This window comes from Myotis myotis, unplaced genomic scaffold, assembly GCF_014108235.1.
Source record: "Myotis myotis isolate mMyoMyo1 unplaced genomic scaffold, mMyoMyo1.p scaffold_m19_p_11, whole genome shotgun sequence".
NCBI lineage: Eukaryota > Metazoa > Chordata > Mammalia > Chiroptera > Vespertilionidae > Myotis > Myotis myotis.
Genome location: NW_023416315.1, coordinates 11668063 through 11688394, shown reverse-complemented (window position 1 = coordinate 11688394; position 20332 = coordinate 11668063). Strand labels below are relative to the sequence as shown.

Genomic DNA, 20332 nt, shown 5'->3' with positions numbered 1-20332 from the left:
TTGTCCCAGCTACCAGCATCCTTCTGTCATCCAGCCTCTGACCACACAGCTGCCCTGTAACCCTCAGGCCCAGCCAGTCCCCGCTACTCCCACTACCCCCTTCCCACGCCTCCAGGACTGGCAGCCACCAAAGTCCCCACCTTAGGGTGCTGGCAGCTCCCAGGTCTTGTCCCACCTCCAGGGACCATCACCCTGCGCCATGCTGGTGGTCCACTGGGAAAATAAACATGCACAGTTCTTTGTGGCCCTATTGGACCCAGGGCTCAGGCACTGTGATTCCAGGCCATCCCTCTAGATTTCCAAACAGGAAGCCCTTCTACCTACAGGGCATTGCTGGTGAAACCATCAAAGGTTACAAACCCATTCAGATGTAACTATTGGGACCATTCACACCAAAGAGCTTCATCTGGTGGCCCCGCTGGTTCCTTCCTTATTGTAGACATGGAGACACGGAGGCGTGCCCGTGCCCCGTGTTACAAGCCCAATTTTCTTGGTCTTCCTGGTGAGACTCACCAAATGGACACCCGCGGTGAGTCTCCCTCCTGAGGTCAGGACGGTAAACACTCATTGAATCAGGGCACTGAAGGCTTATGCCCCGTGATTAACAGCAAACCTGACATGGGGTCATTGAGCCCACAACCTCCCCTTTCAACACCCCGTTTGGCTGGAGACCTGTCACTGCTTACTGACACCTCAGTGCTCAGATTCCCGTGGTGAAGGTTCTAATTCCTAAATTATACGCACAACTGACTGAGGACATACCATGGCTGAGGAGCATCCTTCCAACTTTTGAATTAGCCCGTATGCTCTAGTCTGTGCTTACCATGGAGGAATCCCAGGCCCAACCTGCTTTCACTCTGGGAGGGGCTCAGTATATATTCATTTACGAGGCTCCCAACGAGGTGCTGAAACAGTCCTGCAATTGCACATAAACTCTGCCGCCAATTGGAAAGTGCCATCTTGCATTATATTGATGACCTACGTGCAGGGGTCCCTCTGAGGAGGCCATACAGGCAGATGCGCTCACCCGCACAGACCACCCACACCAACACGGCTGGGCAACTGCCCTCCACAAGATTCAAGGCGCCGCCTCCACCATCAAGTTTCTGGGCATCGTCTCAGGGCCGAGAAATTCCCCCAACAGTCAACCGTCAATCACATCCCAGGGTCTTCTCATGTCCTTCAGGAACACATTCCTCATCTCTCACTGATTCTGCGCCCTATTTCTGCAGCCACACGCAGGTCTGCCAGCTCCCATTGGGATAAAGCCCGAGAGTGGGCTTTAGAAACTGCCCAACAGGCAGCCCAACGAGCCTTACCTTTGTCCCGCTGGCTCCACAGTCCGAGTTGAGTCCGTGGCCACACCCGACTGTGCCTCCTGGAGTTCTGGACCAAACATGAGTCTATCTGACTTCCTATGTGGGTTTGGACTAAGCTTCCGCCCCCAGCCCCAGCAGCAGCCTGAAACTCTCCCCTCAGACGCCAGCTTTGGCATCCTGTTAGGCTCTTTTAGAAACAGAGGCCATAATCAGCCCCCACCCAGTACCACTCTGTACCCAAGTTCCTATAGGCGCTGGGATAGAGAAATAGAAATGGTGAAGTAGAAATGGTACCTTCAGGAGAGGGTAACTCTGATGTCAAAGGCCTTTCAAATGACAGGAGAATGTGGCTTCCCCCAAGCTCAGCCCCTCGCTGAGAGCCTGCGAGGATGCAGCAATGCTCCCTGCTCCCTCCCCTCTGGCCACTTGGGAAGCCCCGGGCAAGGGCGAGGGGGCAGGGCAGCAGCCTGAGCTAGAACAGGGAGTCAGATTCCTCACCGATGGCATACCACCACTGTATGCGGTGCAGCGCTGGTGGCCGGGCATCCCACCGCCTCAGACTCCTTGCTAGTGGCAGAGTGCCCTCAGGGACGCCCTAAAAAGGGGTCTTCCTCAGGCAGTTACATTTTCAAGCTCCTGGGCCATTGCTAGGCCTTGAGGTTTGCTCTCGCCAACCGCTGAGGACAATTTCCTCATACAAGGCAAACCCACCTGGGGCAGCCAGTCAGGGAAGACATGATTAGGGTCCCCAGTTCCTATCGTTGCTACTTATGTTTCTGTCCACACGAACTGCTCCACACCAGACGCTGTTTTCAACACTATCGCGGACTCCCTCGCTTAGCCCTCCACACGCAGCCAAGTACAGACGCCTCAGAGTACAGACCTTCTCACCAACTTGAAAAATGGGCCATGCAACCTCTCGCCATCAGGGAATTCACCCCTGAACAGCTTGGGCTCATGCCAGGGGAATCCCTCTTTGGCAGCCAAGGTTCTGGTAGACAAGTACACTCTCTGCTCCCAAACCAAACGACAGAGGCTATCCAGAAGGGGACACACTCCCGAGAAGGCCCACCACACTCTCTCCCGCAGAGGGATTTCTTCCATTTCATCGGCCAGCTGTCCCCTTTGCTGGGCTTCCAGATAGAGCCCCAGGATCATGGATACTTACAGGGGACTCCTCCTGGAATTCCTCTTCAGAACAGGTCATCTCTTTCCTTACTGCATTTATTCTTGTTCCCTTTGGGTAGACAGACATTGACTCTGACCAGGGCAACACTTCACCTCTGAGGAGACTCAACAGCAGACCCTCCAACTTCTATCTTTGGAACTTCCACCCAGGTAAACGTTCCCAGCTGGCTGGCCTCATTGAGCGTCCTAACGATTGTCTTAAAGAGGCACTCCGTAAGTTTCAGGCAAGAGTTCCTGAAATGGATGGAACTCTTGCCCCAGGCATTTCTAGCCGATAGCCTCACTATCGATAAGCTGAGACCAGCACAAAACACAGCTATTACTATAAATAAAGTTTTATTGGAACAGCCACACCCATTTGTCTAAGTATCTTACATGCCATAAGCCTTAAGTCTGAGGCTGCTTACGCTCTATAGCAGCTGAGCCGAGTACTTGCTACAGAGACCATATGGCCTGCAAAGCCTCAATTATTTGCTATCTGGTCCTTTAAAGAAAAAGTTTGCCAACCCTGCTCTATTGTGTGGTGGTGGCTTGCAGGTGGGCCAGAGGAGATAGTTGGGAGACTGGAGATCTTTATCTGGATGTATCCAATACATTTTGGAAAAAACATAGAGAAGTGGCTGTTGGCTTTGTTGGGGTGGGGGAGGAAAAACAGTGACTCCTAGGGTCACTGGTACCCGGAGCCGATGTGGTATCATTTACTGAGTTGGGTACACTGGGGAAGGGAAGAGTTGCAGAGTATAAAACTGAATATTTATATTTGAATAGGTTACTTCTGAAATGACAATTAGACCTCCTTTGGATGGAGAATCGAAAGCTAGGAAATACGATGCTGTTTAGGCCCAGGAGAGCAAAACTGAGAGAGGCACCAGCAAGGAGTAAGGAAGACAGGGAAAAACCTGAGAAAGAAAAATAAAGAACAGAGAAGGGATGGCATGAAGCGCCAAGCTGGAGACAGCAAGGAGCTAGGGTTTCAGAAAAGCCCCAGGATGGCCACCTTGTCACAGGGAGACATAAATTAGGAAGGGGCTGTCTCCCAGACCTGGAGGCCCTCCCCAGGGAGCTGTGGGTGTGGATTAGAGCGGATATGCATACTCAGATGCCCACGGAGAGCCTCCCCATGGAACCCAGCACTGGGGGAGGCAGGGGAGAGCTGGCTTTTGGCAGATCTTTCTCCGGGAGGCAGGCCTGGGTCCGGACTACTTGCATTTACCACATGCAAACAGGAGCAGAGACAAAGGCCTCCTGCCCCACGTCCCCTGCCCGGGCCCCCTCTTTGGGTAGGAAGACCAGAGAGAAGGAACGGAGAGAGAGTCACTTAGACCCAGTTTCTTTTTTTTTCTTCCTTTTAAAACCAAATTTATTGAGATAGAACTATGTACAATAAAACATACCTATTTTAAGAATGTAGTTTTGAGTTCTGACCAACGAATACAACCCTGTAAACAGCACCATAATAAAAATATAGACCATTTCCATCAGCCCCCAAAGTTCCCTCGGCCCTGGGCAACGGCTGGTGCTTTCTGTCATGAATTAAGTTTTGCCTGTCCCATAAAAATAATATTTTTGTGTTTGGCTTCTTTCACTCAGCAGAATGATTTACTGTTATCAGTAGTTTATTCCTTTTTTAAAAAAAATGCAGATTATTATTTCATTGGTATAAATACTGGTGTGATATACCAAAGTTTGTTCATCCATTACCTATTGATGGACATTTGGGTTATTTCAGCGTCTTTGGTCTTATGAAAAGAGCCTCGCTTATTCTTTTAATCTCAACAGATAAATCACTCCTATTCCCGCAGGTGGGAGAGGAGAGAGCCTGGCATGTAGATTGTGTGCAGTGTTTCTCACCCATTAGCATCATTGGAATCGCCCGGAGCACTTGGTAAAACACAGATGCTGGTCCATTCCCAGAGCTTCTGACTCAGGAGATGTGGGATGAACCGATAACGTGCATTTCTAACACATTGGGTGGATGCTGCTGTTTGGGGCCCATACTTTGAGAACCACTGGTCTTGTGGAAACAAGAGCACGGGACATGGAGTGGCCTATATGTTGCCGCACTCATAAGCCTCATCTATACACAACCTTGAGCACTTCTCAGACACATAGAAGCCCAGGGATGGTTGATCTTAACAGCTTTATTGGGGTATAACTTACACATCACATCACTTGTTGTAGGTATACAGTTCAATGATTTTTAGTAAATTTACCGAGATGTGCAATCATCACCACAATCCAGTTTTAGAACATTTCTATCACTCTGGTAACAACCCAACTGCTAATTTACAGTTAATCCTTGTTCCCATTCCCAGTCTCGGACAACCAACAAGATACTTTCAGTCTTTATAGATTTGGTTTTCCGGATATTTCAAATAGATGGAATTATGAAATAGGGTATTTGTGTATGGCTCCTTTAATTTAGCTTAATGTTACTGAAGGTCATCTATGTTGTAGCATGTGTTAGTACTTTAAAAAATTACCAAATAGTATTCCATTTAATTGCATGGATTTACCATTTAGTTGTATGAATAGACCACATTTTGTTAATTTATTCATCAGTTCATGGATATTTGAATAATATTTTTGGCCCTGATGATGAATGCTTCTATGAACATTTGCACATTTGCATACAAGCCTTTATGTAGACATTTTTTTCATATCTTTTGGATATATACCTAGGAGTGAAATTTCAGACTCATATGGTAAATTTATGTTTAACATTTTAAGAAACTGCCAAGCTGTTTTACAAAGTGCTATACCATTTGATACCCCCACCAACAATGTATGCTCTATTTCCCCTCATTTTTTGTTTTGTTTTTTAGGAGGCAATACAAGAGAATTTGAGATTAATATGTGTAAAGAAATGTATTAAAAATTTTGTTTATTAGCTACTTTAAGTGCACACACAAGAGCTTTACATTGGTTTCAGTCTTGGCTGCACATTAGAATCCTCTGGGGAGCTGATGCCAAGCCATGTGTCAGACAATTACAATTGACGGGTGCGTGGGCAAGCATTAGGACGTTAAAGAGCTCCAGGTGATTTCAATGTGCTGGCTGAGAACCTCTGGCTTTTTACAAAGAAGGTTGAGTCATTCACTGAGATAATGGCTGCATGGTTACAGCTGAAGAAAGACAGTGTCTATAGGACAAGTGACGTGAAACTTGAGACGTTTTAAGGCTATAGCAGAAACAAAGAATGCACTGTCTGGCAAACAGTAGCTTCTATGCTTATTCTCATTTATTTTTCCTGGTTATTATTTCAACTTTTCAACATTTTTGACCATGAAGTGGAGGAGAGAACATGATGACTGAAGGGAGTGTATTTGTGGGGAATCAAAGGTTTCAAAGGGGTCTTTTTGTTTTAGAATCGAGAAACTTCAAGTGTGTTTAAATGTCAATAGAAAATCCAGTTGAACAGAAGAAGGGGTGACTGATGGGTGAGAATCCACCCAGGGGGAGAAAGATTTTCAGACCCAAGAAGGACTGATCCATGACAAGAGGAAGGACAGCTCCTCCATTTTCACAAGAGATAGTGTAATCCTGGGGAACTGGAACGTCCCCACCATTCTCTTTACACTGTCTCTGTAAATGCTGACTCTGGCTAATATGCAGCTTGTAAATAAACAGCATGTTTGCATAAGAATCCTAGAAATTAACTTCAGAAGATGCAGATGCCGACCTTCAGTCATTCCAGTTCTGGGAGATTTGTTGACCTTCAACTGTAGAACAAGGATGATGTAGAACCAGGACGACGAAGACCAGGATGATGCCCGCCAGACCATCACTTGCCCAGTATTGAGATCATTATCGGAATGGACTATGCTGACCTGCATGTACAGAATTTTTCAACCCCCTCTCCTTGATCTCTTTGTTCTGCTTTCCATTCCTCGCCTTATAAAAACCTCTCCTGCACTGAGATGTAGAGATGTGGACAAGAGCCCCCCATCTTTTCAGGTGACTGGCACTTGAATAAACCACCTTCCTTTTCACCAGCACCTGCCTCACGAGTTTGGCTTTTATGGCAGCAGGCAGCTGACCCTTGGTTCTAGTTGCAGTTGAAGATGGAAGCATATTGAGGCAGACATTTTTGTTTACTGGTAGAAGATGAGGGAATTCCCATCTCTGCCTTTCTTTTTCTTGTTTTAGCTCATTATGATGTAAAATCATTTTGTTTGAGGGTGATGTGTAAGGCTGGCTGGGAGAAGGGGCAGGGTTGAATGTTTGAGGAGAGTAGAAAAGTCATTACTGAGTGTTAGAATGTAAGTTAACCTGAGAAAAATTAGCTGGTCTACTGTGCAGTGTGAAGAGTTGAACCATTTGAAAATATTTATGACTTTATAATGATGCTGACATCAGTTCTCTCTTTCAGCTCCTAGGGGCAGGCAGTAGAAAGCAGACAGTAGACAGCATCCTGAGTAACACAATACCTCCCCAGGTATTTAGAAAAGACAGAGGGCAAAAGACTTTGGGGTAAAGCAAGAGCATTTCAAAAATAATGAACTATATGAATGTAAACTGTAATTGAAAAATAAAAAAAAAATAATGAATCATAAAATCCATGCTGGAAAAAAGAAATCAGGTAAAGGATTGAGAGAAAGTGGAGGGGACATAAGTTGGAGAGATTTTCGGTGGAGAGTGGGATGTTTAGGTTATAATATGGAGGTAGAGATGTCAAAGAACTGAGCCAGGGACAGATGGGTCGTCCATGTGGTAATGGCAAATCTCATCGTCTCCATTTCCTCATCTTCTACTCACTCCTCAACTCACTCCAGTATGTGACCACAGTCCACCCAACAGCTTTTACCGAGGTATCAGATGGCCTCCATGTCTTCAAATCTAGAAAGTATTTTCCAATCCTATTTTGCTTGATTTTTCAGCGTCATGTGACACTGTAAACCATTCTCTGGTCTTGAAATGGTCTCTTTCACTTGCTTCCAAGACGACACAAGTCATTTCTTTTCAACCTCTCTGGCTCGTTTATTCATCTCCTTTAGAGTTCCATCTATACACACGCCTTTCTTAATAGGGTGTACGCCTCAGCCCTGTCTGTAACTATTTTCTCTCTCGGAAACTGCATCAGTGCTTCATGGCTTCAATAACCGCTCATCAGCTTACATGTTTCTTTTGAGCATTAAGCCCATATGTCCAATTCCTACTAGTCATTTCTACTTGGCTGTTTCAGAGGCTTTTCAAACTCCTCACTTAATAACTTGAACTCATAACTTACCCCGATTCTGGTTCTTTTCTGATGTTCCTACCTCAGCGAACCTCCTATCTGGTTACACAAATCAGAAATCTAAGAGCCTCCCTTACCCTCAACTTCCCATAGCCTATCTCTTACTCCCATCAATTTGCTTCCTGAATATCTTTAGAATCCACCACTTCTCTCCTCCTCTCTCGTTACCACCCAGATCCTAACTGTACCATCTCTTGACTACATTGCTGCGAAGCTTCTTGGTGCCCTCCTGTCAGTCTTCTGGCTCCACTCCAACCCGTTCTCCACACTGAATCCCAGGAATCCTGCCTCCTCCCCAAACACAGATCTGATCGTAGAACTCCTCCCTTCAACGGCTATAATTACTCCCCACTTTCCACTGCTCCTTGAATAAATATAAAAACCTGTCCTGTAGTCCTCAGGTTCCAGCATGGCCTGGCCCCAGAGTCTGCCCCTAGTACATGGGCCTTCGTCTCTCCTTCTCTTCTCCCACTTGTCCCCCAGCTCTCAGCTCGCTCTTTCTCAGGGAGCTCCTGATCACTCTGCACAGGTCAGCCTCCTCCATTGTGCTCTCACAGAACAGCGTGCCTTCCCTTCATAGGGCTTAGCTCAGTTTGCATTTACACATTCGTTTAACTGGTTATTTGAGTAATGTCTGTCTTCACACAACCGACTCCAGGCACCATGAGAGCAGAAACCACATCTGGTTTAGCTCATCTTGTGTCCTCCCCACTTAGCAAATACCTGTCATAGGTGCTCTAAATAAGTTTGGGGTGTTTTTTTTTTGTGTGTGTGTGTGTTTTTTTTGGGGGGGGGCGGTTTAGAACCATGGGATTTAAGCAGAAAGGGGTATTAGAAATCATCTGTTTTCTGAAGAAATGGAGACTTAGAGATGGGAGATAAGGGGGTTTCATTTACACATGGTTACACAGTTAGCTGATGGCAGAGTTGGAATGTATGTTCTGGTCTCTTCCTATCTCAACCTGGGAACTATTTGTTTGTTTTCTCAATGTAAACACTGTGGTAGTATTCTCATCCTCTCCTGCTTTAAAAAAAAAGTGTAGAAATAAAAGCGGTGTGTGTGCAAACTGTGTTTTTTGTGCTGGCCAATCAATCACACAACATCAAAGCACTGGTGGCAGTCAAAATGGCATGCTCTAGAGAAAGGGGGGACATATTAAGGACACGCTCCCCCCCCCCCCCCCCCCCACACACACACCACTTGCAGCAGTGAGGAGTGCCTAGTGAGAGCCAGGAGGCACTCTCCTCTTCCCTCTCCTGCTGACCAGCCCAGCCACCTGGCCACCGTGAGCAGGAGGATTAACAAGGCTCACAGCGGCCACTCCCTGGAAGCTGTGAACCCATCGGGGGAAGTGACAAACGCATTTCCCGGGTGGCAGCAGGCAATCACTCTCTGCTGTCAGACCACAGTCTGATGATCAAAGGCAGTTTGCACAGTTTCTCCAGAGCCTTCCCTTCCCCAGTTTCTTTTGCACTGAGTGACGCACGGGAGCCCCCTGGTGGTCACGTGTAGAAATATCTGTGAGAGGGAGAGATTTGCTGAGTTTGGGTGGGTGAGAATTCAGTTCTTTGTATACCTCTTGCCTCCACAGGCCATTTCCAAAGCCCGCCATGAACAGTAAGCCAGGCCCATTATAGACCATCTGAACCAGAAGGTGTCAGTGGACCCACGCTTTCTGTGGTCAGGCTTCCGGGTTGCCAGCCCCTGCGGCTAAGCAGAGCTGTGCCTGATGAGTGTCCTCAGGATGGGGACTGTGCGTCGGGCCCACAGTGTGAAGTGCAGGGCCCAACCTTCTGTTCCGAAGGGAATGCTCTCTGTGCCAGAAATCCTAAGGTTTGTAGAGCATTTTACCGTCGACTGACATTCAGCAGTTCCCCTTATCCGCAAGTTTGCTTTTTGCTGTTTCAGTTACCCACGGTCAATGGTTGTCCAAAACTATTAATTGGAGAATTCCAGAAATAAACAAGTCATGAGTTTTAAACGGCAAACCACCAGGCATCAACCTGCTCCGTCCAGCATGAGGTGTGAATCATCCCTCTGTCCCTTGTCTCTACGCTGTAGATGCTCCCGCCCATTCATCACTTAATGGTGTCGTGGTTATCAGATCGACAGTCTGGTCTCACAGTGTTTGTATTCTAGTTATTATTTTACTTCATAATGGTCCCAAAGCCATGCACATAACTTTCATTATAGTATATTGCTATAATTCAGTGATGGCGAACCTTTTGAGCTCGGCGTGTCAGCATTTTGAAAAACCCTAACTTAACTCTGACGCCGTGTCACATATAGAAATTTTTTGATCTTTGCAACAATAGTAAAACAAAGATATATTTTTGGTATTTATTTTATATATTTAAATGCCATTTAACAAAGAAAAATCAACCAAAAAAATGAGTTCGCGTGTCACCTCTGACACGTGTGTCATAGGTTCGCCATCACTGCTATAATTGTTCTATTTTACCATTAGTTATTGTTATTCATTTCTTACTGTGCCTAATGATAAATTAAATTTTATCATAGATATGTATGTATATGAAAAAACATAGTATGTATAAGGTTTGGTACTACCCAAGGTTTTAAGCGCCCACTGGGGTTCCGGGACATATCCTGCGTGGATAAGCGGGTGACTACTGTAACATGCTGTTATCCAAATAACTGTTAGGGGGAGCTCTGTGCCAGCAGGAGGTCTTGTGGGTGGAAAGCTGGGACCAGGGCACAGGTGAATAAGGGCAGGTAGTGGAACAGCGGGACAAACGGGAGGTTGGCAGTTCACAGAGCTAGACAGGTTCGAGATGATGGAAGGAATAGGGCCGAGGAGAAGCAAGTGGATGACATACCCGTAACATCTGTAAATGCCCAAGCTGTCTCATTGAGAAGGAAAGGGTGAGGCATTGCAGGTGTCTGTGGCTGGAGAGTGGCGATCTCGGCCAGCGGAAGCCAGGCTGGCAAGGCCTGGAACCAGGCCTGTGGGGGGCAGGCTCCAGGAAAGGAAGCAGTCCCTGATTTCTCAGACTATGTCTCAAAGGCTGGAAATAGCTACTCCTGCTTTTCATCGACATTTTTTTGATAAGCCCTAGGTTATTACCCCTGTGTTATAATGTGTCCAGTTTTGTGTTTGATTTTCTCTGCATATAGTGCGCTTTAAAAAGTAAAAATAAAAATTTTCCTTATTTTTAAAACATTAGGAAATATATGTTTGAAAAAGTTAAAAATCACAAAGAGATCAAAACTGTTTAATAGTTACTTTTTTGATGGAAAACCAGCCGTACCTGCCTGTACCATTACATATACCATCGGACACTCATACTCCACTAGGAACGTGATATATTACAAAAGAGAGGGACTTTTAAAACCACATTTAACTTTTAATACAAAATCTGTTGCACTATTACAGAAGTGACCCCTTCATGCACAGATAAATTTAGCATCTACCGTTAGGGAAGAGTAAAACCTGTACTCTTACTGTTCCCCCCAAACACTGGCAGATTTAAAGTAACTTTTATCTTTGTGCTCTCTGATACCAAGGCAAGCCTGGTTCCATTAGGAAGGCTGGTCTGTGAAAAGCAGAGGGGGAGACACACAAGCATTTAGGGCCATCTTTACCTGGGATTGCTTCAAACTGTGCTTTACCCACACGTATCAAAGATGCCACGTGACTAGGTTACTGAGCCCCACAGGCAAAGCTCAGAGGAGTTCATCTAGAAACTTGCTGTCCATGGGTCGGATAGTTCACTAGTTCAGCTTCACAGCAAAAGAGGAAACTAAAAACCCAAAGGTATCGAAATGCTTTCCGATCCCATGCACTGTATTAATTAGCTAACTTCTTATACAGTACAACATAAACACTGTTTGCATGTTTATTTGTATGTGACACCTATAAGCATATAGCATCTACATTTTAAGTGTATGTACAAATTCAACAAAATATCTACATATAAAAAGCTTTACTTAAAATTAAACTTGATGCAAGTTATGAGAAACCAATTTATTGGCAAATGAAACTGAGCATTCCTTCAACCATAGGTTGTTATAGAATTTCCTATGTGGAGGCAAACCATTTGATAGATATTGTTCATAAATACGGTAGCATATATATGGGTGTTTTGAAGCTGCAGATAGGAATCCGCTTGACTCTGGGCCTTACCCAGAGCACTTACCCGGTTTTGTAGATTCTGAAATGTGTCCACAGCAGTTTGCAAACAGGTCTTTTAATGCAGAGAGTTTCAAAAGTTGCCACATAGGTAAAGACTTAAAGAAGAATATATTCCTGGTGGCATGCTGTTGTATGCTTTTAGTTTTGGAATAACTTGTGGTTTTTAAAAATTTACACCAAGTTGACATCTTTCTTACTGAATGGGACTTGTTTTAGTAGAAACTATAAAAGACCTCTTCTCCCCCCAAAATCATCATGTATACAGTTGGTAATAACGTTTCTCTTTTTATGTGATGGGGAAATGCTCCTTAAAATAAGTTGTCTTACTAATTTTATTTTTCACATTTCCTTTTTTTCCAGCATTGCAAGTTTTCATGATCTCTGCTGTTTAAAAGTTACTTTTAGACCATGACAGTAATCTAGGACTCTGAGTCAACTGTACCTTCGATGCAGAAGGCCATGTGTTATGGAATGCTTGTCTGAAGGCACTGCATGTGTCTTGCCCTGTGCTTTCTGGAATACGTTTTGAAATTGAATGGGAGTGATTCGTCTGTGGTTCTTTTTGTCTGGCACTAATGCCAAAATGCATTGCAATACACCTTGTTTATGCCTAAAAACAACTGAACATAGAGATGATGTAAAAAGTAGAACACTGTACTGCTGTAATACCTGGAAGATTAAGAAGGCTACGAGGTAACAAGAGCAAAGAGCAGGTAACAGAGTCTCAGTAAGCATCAGCAAATGCGACGGTCGTGATTAACTCATTTAGCAAGTATACACTGTACATCCTGTTCCTAACAGTCTCCCAAAAAGACTAACAGCTAGACACAGAGTCACCAATTTCACCACAATGTCCACAAAGACATTGAAGTTCTAGAGAATACTACAGTAACACTCTTGACAATGAAAACGGAATTCATATTTAGGGGGTTCAGCTGAGAACAGTATAAACAAAGTATCAAACCATGTTTTCATAGCACACACAGGTCTGTCCTTTAACTGTGCAGCATTTTTCATGCATCATATTGAACTGTATCCTGAAGAGGGAATAACATGATCTGTGTATTATTTTTCTCAGTTCTGAGAAAATCAAGAATGCCTATTTTGAATGAAAAAGTATGCCCTTTGCACTGCAGTTCACATTCACATATCATTTGACTGAGTTATGTTCTTGCTCTAACTGTTCTCATAGTGCTAACATACAGTAGAATGTGTACTTTCTGCCTCTATGTTCACAGTATGAGAAGGCTGACTGACAAGTGCTTAAGATAAACCTTCTAAGAGGAATGGGATATTGGCAAAGAGCTTACAAATTAAACAAAGGAATTCATGGCGTTGACCGGAGAAGGTGCCTCTGAGCTTTCGTTTCCTTCAGCTGGCTCTTTCTCTTTCTTACCACTGTATTGTCCAATGAAGGAGCCATCCTCATTGAACTGGCCATTCACTCCCTCTCCATAGTCAACAAGGCTATCATCACTGTCTTCTTTCTTCACGGTCCTGTCTGAAGGTGTTCGGCTGCCTTTTTTCAAAGGCTTGTGGTCTTCTGCATCACTGGAAGAAAAAGAAATTTTCGTCAAGACTGGTATTTTGATAAAATAGTTTGTTCTGAAAGATCATGCATGCCGATTATGATAAAGCATACGGAGTCCCAAGCTTCTCTAGCCAAATCTAATCATCAGGCTGACTCCAATGACTGGCGTGTGGCTGGAATGAAAATCAGGCACAGAAATGGCTTAATCATGAAATCTTCAGTAGGTGGATGGCTTCTTATTGTGCATGTCTATCAATGTCAGATTCAGGCTCCTGATTTAGAAACAGTTCAGAAATAATCACAAGCATTAAAAAAGGATGAACGGAAGAAAGATAAAAATCATCACTATTTTGAATTCCAAAGGGGGTAAAGATTATGGTAAGTAGAGAAGTTAGTATGTTAAACAGTGTAGTATCTCTGATTCCTTGGATATGAATGAAGAATGATTTTGGTTAAGTGTGAAATACGGATTTTTTTTTTTCTGAGCAAGAAGCAACAGCAAAATCCTGCATTTCAAATAATTTTATTATTGAGTGCAGGCCAGACTTGTAAACTTTAACCTTACCTTTCAAGAGACCTACAAATTCCATTAAAAGGATGCAGAAGAAACAAATGAAAATAGCCTAAGAAGAAAAGCAAAATTCTTATACTGATAGTATATAGTATTTCTTTCTGTAAGAATTTTAGTTAATGGGTAAAGATTTATTATTTTTGAAAGAGACGCAATTTAACTTAAGAGAACTATGTGTGTGCTACTAATGGCATGTCAATATATTCTAGAGCGTGAGTGATTCCAAAAATGCGAAAGCAAGCATTTCTTGTATCCTCTTTACCCCTCTCCTCCTCTCCCAAGTGTGGCACGCAGCCTATCCATGTCAGATGGGAATCTAGGGAGGGTAATTTAATAAATATTTATATAAGACCCATTTACCCTTTATTTCTCTGTTGAACCTCTGGAAGGGGAAGAGTAATCATTATGTTTAGAACATCCACTCATATGGTCATGTAACTACATATGCACATTGACCTATTCTTTAACTGGTAACATTTGGCTTAAAAAAAAAAAGAAAGAAAGGCAATGACAACATTTTTCTTTCTTTCAAAGAACAAAAATACAGGCAAAATAAAAAAACATAAACAAAATTAGTAAAAAATAAAAAGGCTTAATGTAAAAAGAGAGGTTGCCTTAGATGAATTTCACCCACCAATTTGTACAAGGACTTTATTGCTCCATTTGTTTTTGAGAGTGACTTTCACTTCTAGCCGAGATACAAATATTTTAAGATGCACAAATATTCTGGGTATTTTGCCAATAGTTCCTACTAGTGTTTTCAATTTTTCTCCAAGAATAAGACCTTAAGATTGGAAAAAGTAGTAGCTTAATAAGACGTTCACATGTGCTATTGAAAACTACCTATTTCAAATAAAACAGTTTTTGTCATAAACTGAATAAATCATGTTATCACCACTACTAATAAACAACTGGGAAAGTATCACAGAACCTTGGGGTGGCCTGTGTTTGGGACACTTCAGGAGACATAGCATCCATTCTCCAACTTGCTGCAAGAATAACTTGCACATCTTTGGTCATTAACTTATAGGCTTTGCTTGAATATTTCCTGTGAAGTATTGCTCATGACTTGATGAGACACTTAATTTCCCTGAAGAGTTCAATAATGAGAATTCTGTCACCTGGATTCTAACTCTTCATCTTATTCTGCTCTGTGGAACTAGTGTTCCAAGTAATATACAGGAAATTCTAGTCTATGGCAGGGGTGGGCAAACTTTTTGACTCGAGGGCCACAATGGGTTCTTAAACTGGACCGGAGGGCCGGAACAAAAGCATGGATGGAGTGTTTGTGTGAACTAATATAAATTCAAAGTAAACATCATTACATAAAAGGGTACGGTCTTTTTTTTTTTTTTAGTTTTATTCATTTCAAACCGTAGTTTGCCCACGGCTGGTCTATGGCATTTCTTTGATCCATCCATGCCGCCATTCATTAGCGAATAAATGTTTATTGAGTGCCTATTGTAGGACAGATAACGTTCTAGTCAGTGGGGATGCAAACAAAATAGACTGAAGCCCTGATCTCATGGAGCTACTTCTAGTAGGGAAAACATAAACAATCAACATATTTAAAAGGGTAGTTGTATAATATATCAGAAGGTAATTAGTGCCATGGAAAACAGAGATCTGAGCAGGGAGAATGGGAGGTGCCAGGGGAGGGTGTGAAAGGTTGACATGTAAATAGGATTAGGATGTCCAGGGAAGGCCTCATTAAGAAGTGACACCTGATCAAAGACTTGAAAGAGATGACTTATCCAGGTGGATAGCTGGAGGCAGAGAGACTCCAGCAGGAGTAACAAGCAGTACAAATGCCCGGAGGTGGAGGCAAGCCTAGAATGTTCTAGGAACAGAGAAGAGCTTGTGTGGCTGGAGCTGAATGAGAGAGAGAGAGAGAGAGAGAGAGAGAGAAATGGAGGATGGGGAATGAGTGAAAGTAAAAGGGAGGAGATAGGGCTAGACAGCTGACTGGATCAGGGCCTTCCTTGTAGGACATTGTAAGGATTCTGTCTTTAACTGGTGGTGAGATGGGAAGCTACTGGAGGGTTTCCAATGGATGAGTGACACGATCTTACATTTTAAAAGGATTACAGTCATCAGTGTTGAGAACAGCCTCCCCTGGAGAGAAGTGGTTGGCAAACAGCAAAATTTGGCCATGCCCGTTTATTACCTATTACCTGTGACAGCTTCTGCCCTGCAATAGCAGAAGCGTAGAGTTGAAGCAGGGACTGTGCGCCCTGTAAAGTCAGATATTTGCTATCAGGCCCTTTCCAGGAAAAGTTTGCTGCCCCCTGCTCTTGGAAGGCAGCGGGCCCATGGCAATCATCCAGGAGTGAGATTATGGACATATTTTGAATGTAGCACAGACAGAGTTTTCTGATGAATTAGATATGGAATAATAGAGAAGAAAGACAATGCCAAGATTTTTGGTCTGAGAAACAGGAAGGATAGAACTACCCTTACTAGATGTTTGGACATGATAAAGTTTGACATGTCAGAGGAATCACTCCTTTAATCATTTTATGAATCTAGCACAACACTGCTATCTAAAACTAACAAGAACAGCCTCTAAAACAAACTAGTCATCATTTCATGATTAAGGGGCAGAATTACAGGTTTTTGTTTTGGAAAAAAAAGTCTAATCCAAGACTAAAGACTAACACTGATTTTTAAAAGCACCATTTAGAAGGTAACAGGTAAAAAAAAAAAAGGTAACAGATATAGTTTTCTTTACAAGGCAGGGTTGTGGGGTCTTTATTGTTGTTTTAACTCTTCTTGTAACACAACCACTGTGCTAGGTTGATCAATACAGCAAAGGCCTCTGGGTAATACTACAGAGTGGACGACACTCCACCTTAAACCTGTGACTAAACTGGAAATTTGTTCTTTAATGAAAGCGAGTGACTATTTTAACTGCGAGGGAGGTGTACACATTTAGACATGGAAGTGTTGATGAACGAATATTTGAAGAAAATATGAAACAGCAGGGAGAGCTGTTCCAGGTTGCGACCCTATCCCTGGGGACCAGTGCGGAGACCGCAGCACCGGGAAGGTGCGGGCTGGGGAGAAGAGGCTCACCTGTATTCCCCAAAAGTGCCATCGTCTTCCTTCATGGGCTGGATTTCGGGATCAGGGTGGGCGTCTTCTTTTTCTTTAACTGAAATTTTCAAAATGACATTCTTATCTATAGACCTTGTGTTTCCTTATTCAAAGGTTTTACCAGTGCACTCTTTATGATACACAACAGTGGAAAGAAAACACTTCTACACAACCATATGGGTTATATAACATTAACCCTATAAGGAAAGCAATGTTCAACATCATGACATAAGGGCGCCGTTCATGCATTATTTCCTCGGGGAGACTTCTGGTACCTTCACCCTCTGCTGTTGGTTGTAAGGTGCTATTTTGGCCCCTATGACTTATGTGGAGCCTAAGGAAACAGAGTCACTAATATCTTCAAAGAACAGATTAATGTACTCCCACCAGATGTCTTCTGACCCTCAACAATGTGCAGGCTCCCATTAGATAAAAAAAGATAGAAAATGGTTTACCAGGAAGTCCAAGTTTATGGCTCTGTAAAGATATACTTATTGCAAGCTGCATGATTTACACTCATGATTTCTTTTTACGCAGTGGATGATTAGGCAGCATTATAAGGCAATTTTAATCTTTGTTTCTTACCTGGATATTTACCACCCTTGTTTCTTCTGATGAAGCAAACGATCAACAAAATTAAGATAAGGAGAGCGACAGCACACATGAGACCAATGAACCAGCCTTGAGTCGCAATGTCCACCTGTCGGCTTGCCATTGCTGGAAAGCAAATGGATGGCATCAGTGGGAAAGGGTTAAGAGAGAGATGTTGGAGTCTCTTGTATAACAAATTGCTATAGTATATACACTTGTATATGTTTTACATGTGGCCCCAAATTGGAATCTGTCAGTTACCAACCAGGCATAAGTACTTCACTTTGAAAAATCTTAATTAAAACAATTCAAATAGAGAAATCTGAATGATAATACCATTAAATGCCAACAAACCCTGCTGAACATTATGTTCAGAGTTATTTCAAGTACGAGAAACAAATGAACAGATTTACTGTTTATAAGAAAATTGTTCAGTAAGTACCATGGTAAGAATATAAGACTGAATTTTAAGCAGAACAGAATGTATACATCTAATGGAGTATTTTTCCTTCAAAGGCAGCACTTTGGAGGCTAAAATATTGCAATGATGCTGCCATTTTTCAAAATGTTTTGGAAATCTGTTAAAAAAGAAAACTTTGCACATAAGAAAACTGTCCATATAAGACTGGAACCAGCCTTATTTTATATCTCAATTTTCACTCAAAACATTACTTAGTTTTGTTATTTATCTCCTTTGCTATTCATCTTATTTATAAAAGATGGATCTGAAAAACTTTTGCAAATTTCTAAAAAATCCAATTTACCCTCAAAAGATCAATATTGCTTAGGATCCATTTAAAAGACCTTGGAGCCCAACCGGCATGGCTCAGTGGTTGAGCGCCAATCTATGAACCAGGAGGTCACGGTTTGATTCCCAGTCAGGGCACATTCCTGGGTTGCAGGCTCAATCCCCAGTGGGGGATGTGCAGGAGGCAGCCAATCAATGATTCTCTCATCATTGATGTTTCAATCTTTCTCTCCCTCTTCCTTCCTCTATGAAATCAATACAAATATATTAAAAGACTTTGGAGTATATCTTGATCAGAGGCATCATTACTGGAATAGTGACCAGTTAAGACAGAAAATACTCATTCACATGTATACATGTTCTTTAAGTCTTCATCTATTCTGTTTGAGTCAATAAATGTGAAGCCTCTTTTTCAACCAAATCTCCTAAGAAAAACATGGAATAATTAGCATTTCTAATATTATTCAAGAGTGTCAATCAAATGGGACAAAGTGCAGCATCAATGGCTATTCAGACATGCCCATGAGAATTTGTTTAAATAAATTGGTATAAAACTTTTTAAAAGGCCTTTTTCTCTTTTGGCCATAATAAAGATAAAAAGGTTTCTTCTTTAGATTCATAAGCATGCCTCTGTCATGCTTTTAATTTGATTGAATTTCTTTTGAATACATTTAACAATATTGGCTTAGGTGTATGTGGTCTCTGGATGCAGAAATAAGCATGACTACATGTATCCTAGGTTCTGATATCTGTACAAAAGTGGCACCACATTGCCTTTCTTTCTCCACACAAAATGCAGGGAGAAAAAGGAAACGCTTAAAATCAAGTGTGAAGAGGAATGTGAAAAATATGTGGATGTGTGTTAAAGAAATCAAACGAGAAATACATTATCTGGAATATAATGTATTTAATAAAGGCTACAAATCAAATGCTAGCAGCCTTTCCCCTTGTGCCTCATGGGTTAGAGGGGATCTGAGTTGTATCATAACTTGATACAACATAAGCACCAGTATAGACAGTGCTCCCCTTCCACACAGGTACAACAATAATGACGGTGATGATGATGAACATGGTCATAATGAGAGCTTACATTGTGAAACTCTTACTATCTGCAAGGCACTGTGCTGGAAGGGAAAAAAAAAAATCTCATTTAATCTTCACAACAATCCTTTGAGATAAGCATGGGAAATAGATCCATGCCCAGAGAGGGTAAAGAACTTGCTCAAGAGCTGGAGTTTGACCCAAGCCTGTCTGACTCCAGGGTACATGGTAGTAGCCATTATGCTCTAACATTGTGATGCCTTCCTGAAAACATGCCCAGCCATCAAATCTGCAGAAGTCTTTACAAGAATAAAATGTTGTAGGGACTTTGTATTCTGAGAAAGGTAAAAATAGTTTAGAAGTCCATCACTACATACTCTTTGGCAGTGTATTTCTGTCAATTCTCACGTGGTCTTTGTGTGCTTTTTCTTCAAAACTGAACCCCAAACCAACCGGTGTAAATCTATTGAACATTTGATTGAAGTTAAAGAGTTTTTAGTATACTTCATGATTTACAGCTTTGTCATAAATAGTGTCTGTATTTACATTTTCCACTAATTAAATGCAACTGATAAAGGCAAAATGCAGTAAGATTCTAAAAAACTAGCACAAACATTGTCTTGTAAAGATGGTGACTGTCAAATTGAACTGGCAGCTTGCTACTATGCAAAAAGTGGAAATGTTTCTTTGACAGTTCATAAAGGAACACCCAAATTCACCTTAAATTATTGCCTCCTCTATGTCTGAAGAAAAAAGTGCCAAATATTTCACTACCCCATTCATTATTTAAAATTAGGCAGACACAGAATGTTAACAGGTGAATATGTGTGCTTATACTCACATACATACATGCA

The 20332-nt window shown here is 42.5% G+C and overlaps 1 protein-coding gene across 25 annotated transcripts in view; it reads right to left on the bottom strand.

The window, feature by feature from the left end:
* Positions 1–10212: 10212 nt before the first annotated feature.
* Positions 10213–20332, bottom strand: part of NRCAM (neuronal cell adhesion molecule) — a 255311-nt gene continuing 245191 nt past the window's right edge. For 11 of the 25 annotated variants that reach the window (XM_036327482.1, XM_036327483.1, XM_036327486.1 and 8 more), the window contains 3 exons: positions 17684–17815; positions 17078–17156; positions 10215–13451 (listed from right to left, as the gene is read on the bottom strand). In XM_036327482.1, the coding sequence (XP_036183375.1) occupies positions 13214–13451; positions 17078–17156; positions 17684–17815 (449 nt within the window). In that variant the 3' untranslated portion in view covers positions 10215–13213. Of the gene's footprint in view, positions 13452–17077; positions 17157–17683; positions 17816–20332 lie in introns of all 25 variants that reach the window. The other 14 variants (XM_036327473.1, XM_036327498.1, XM_036327472.1 and 11 more) reach the window with 3 other exon arrangements.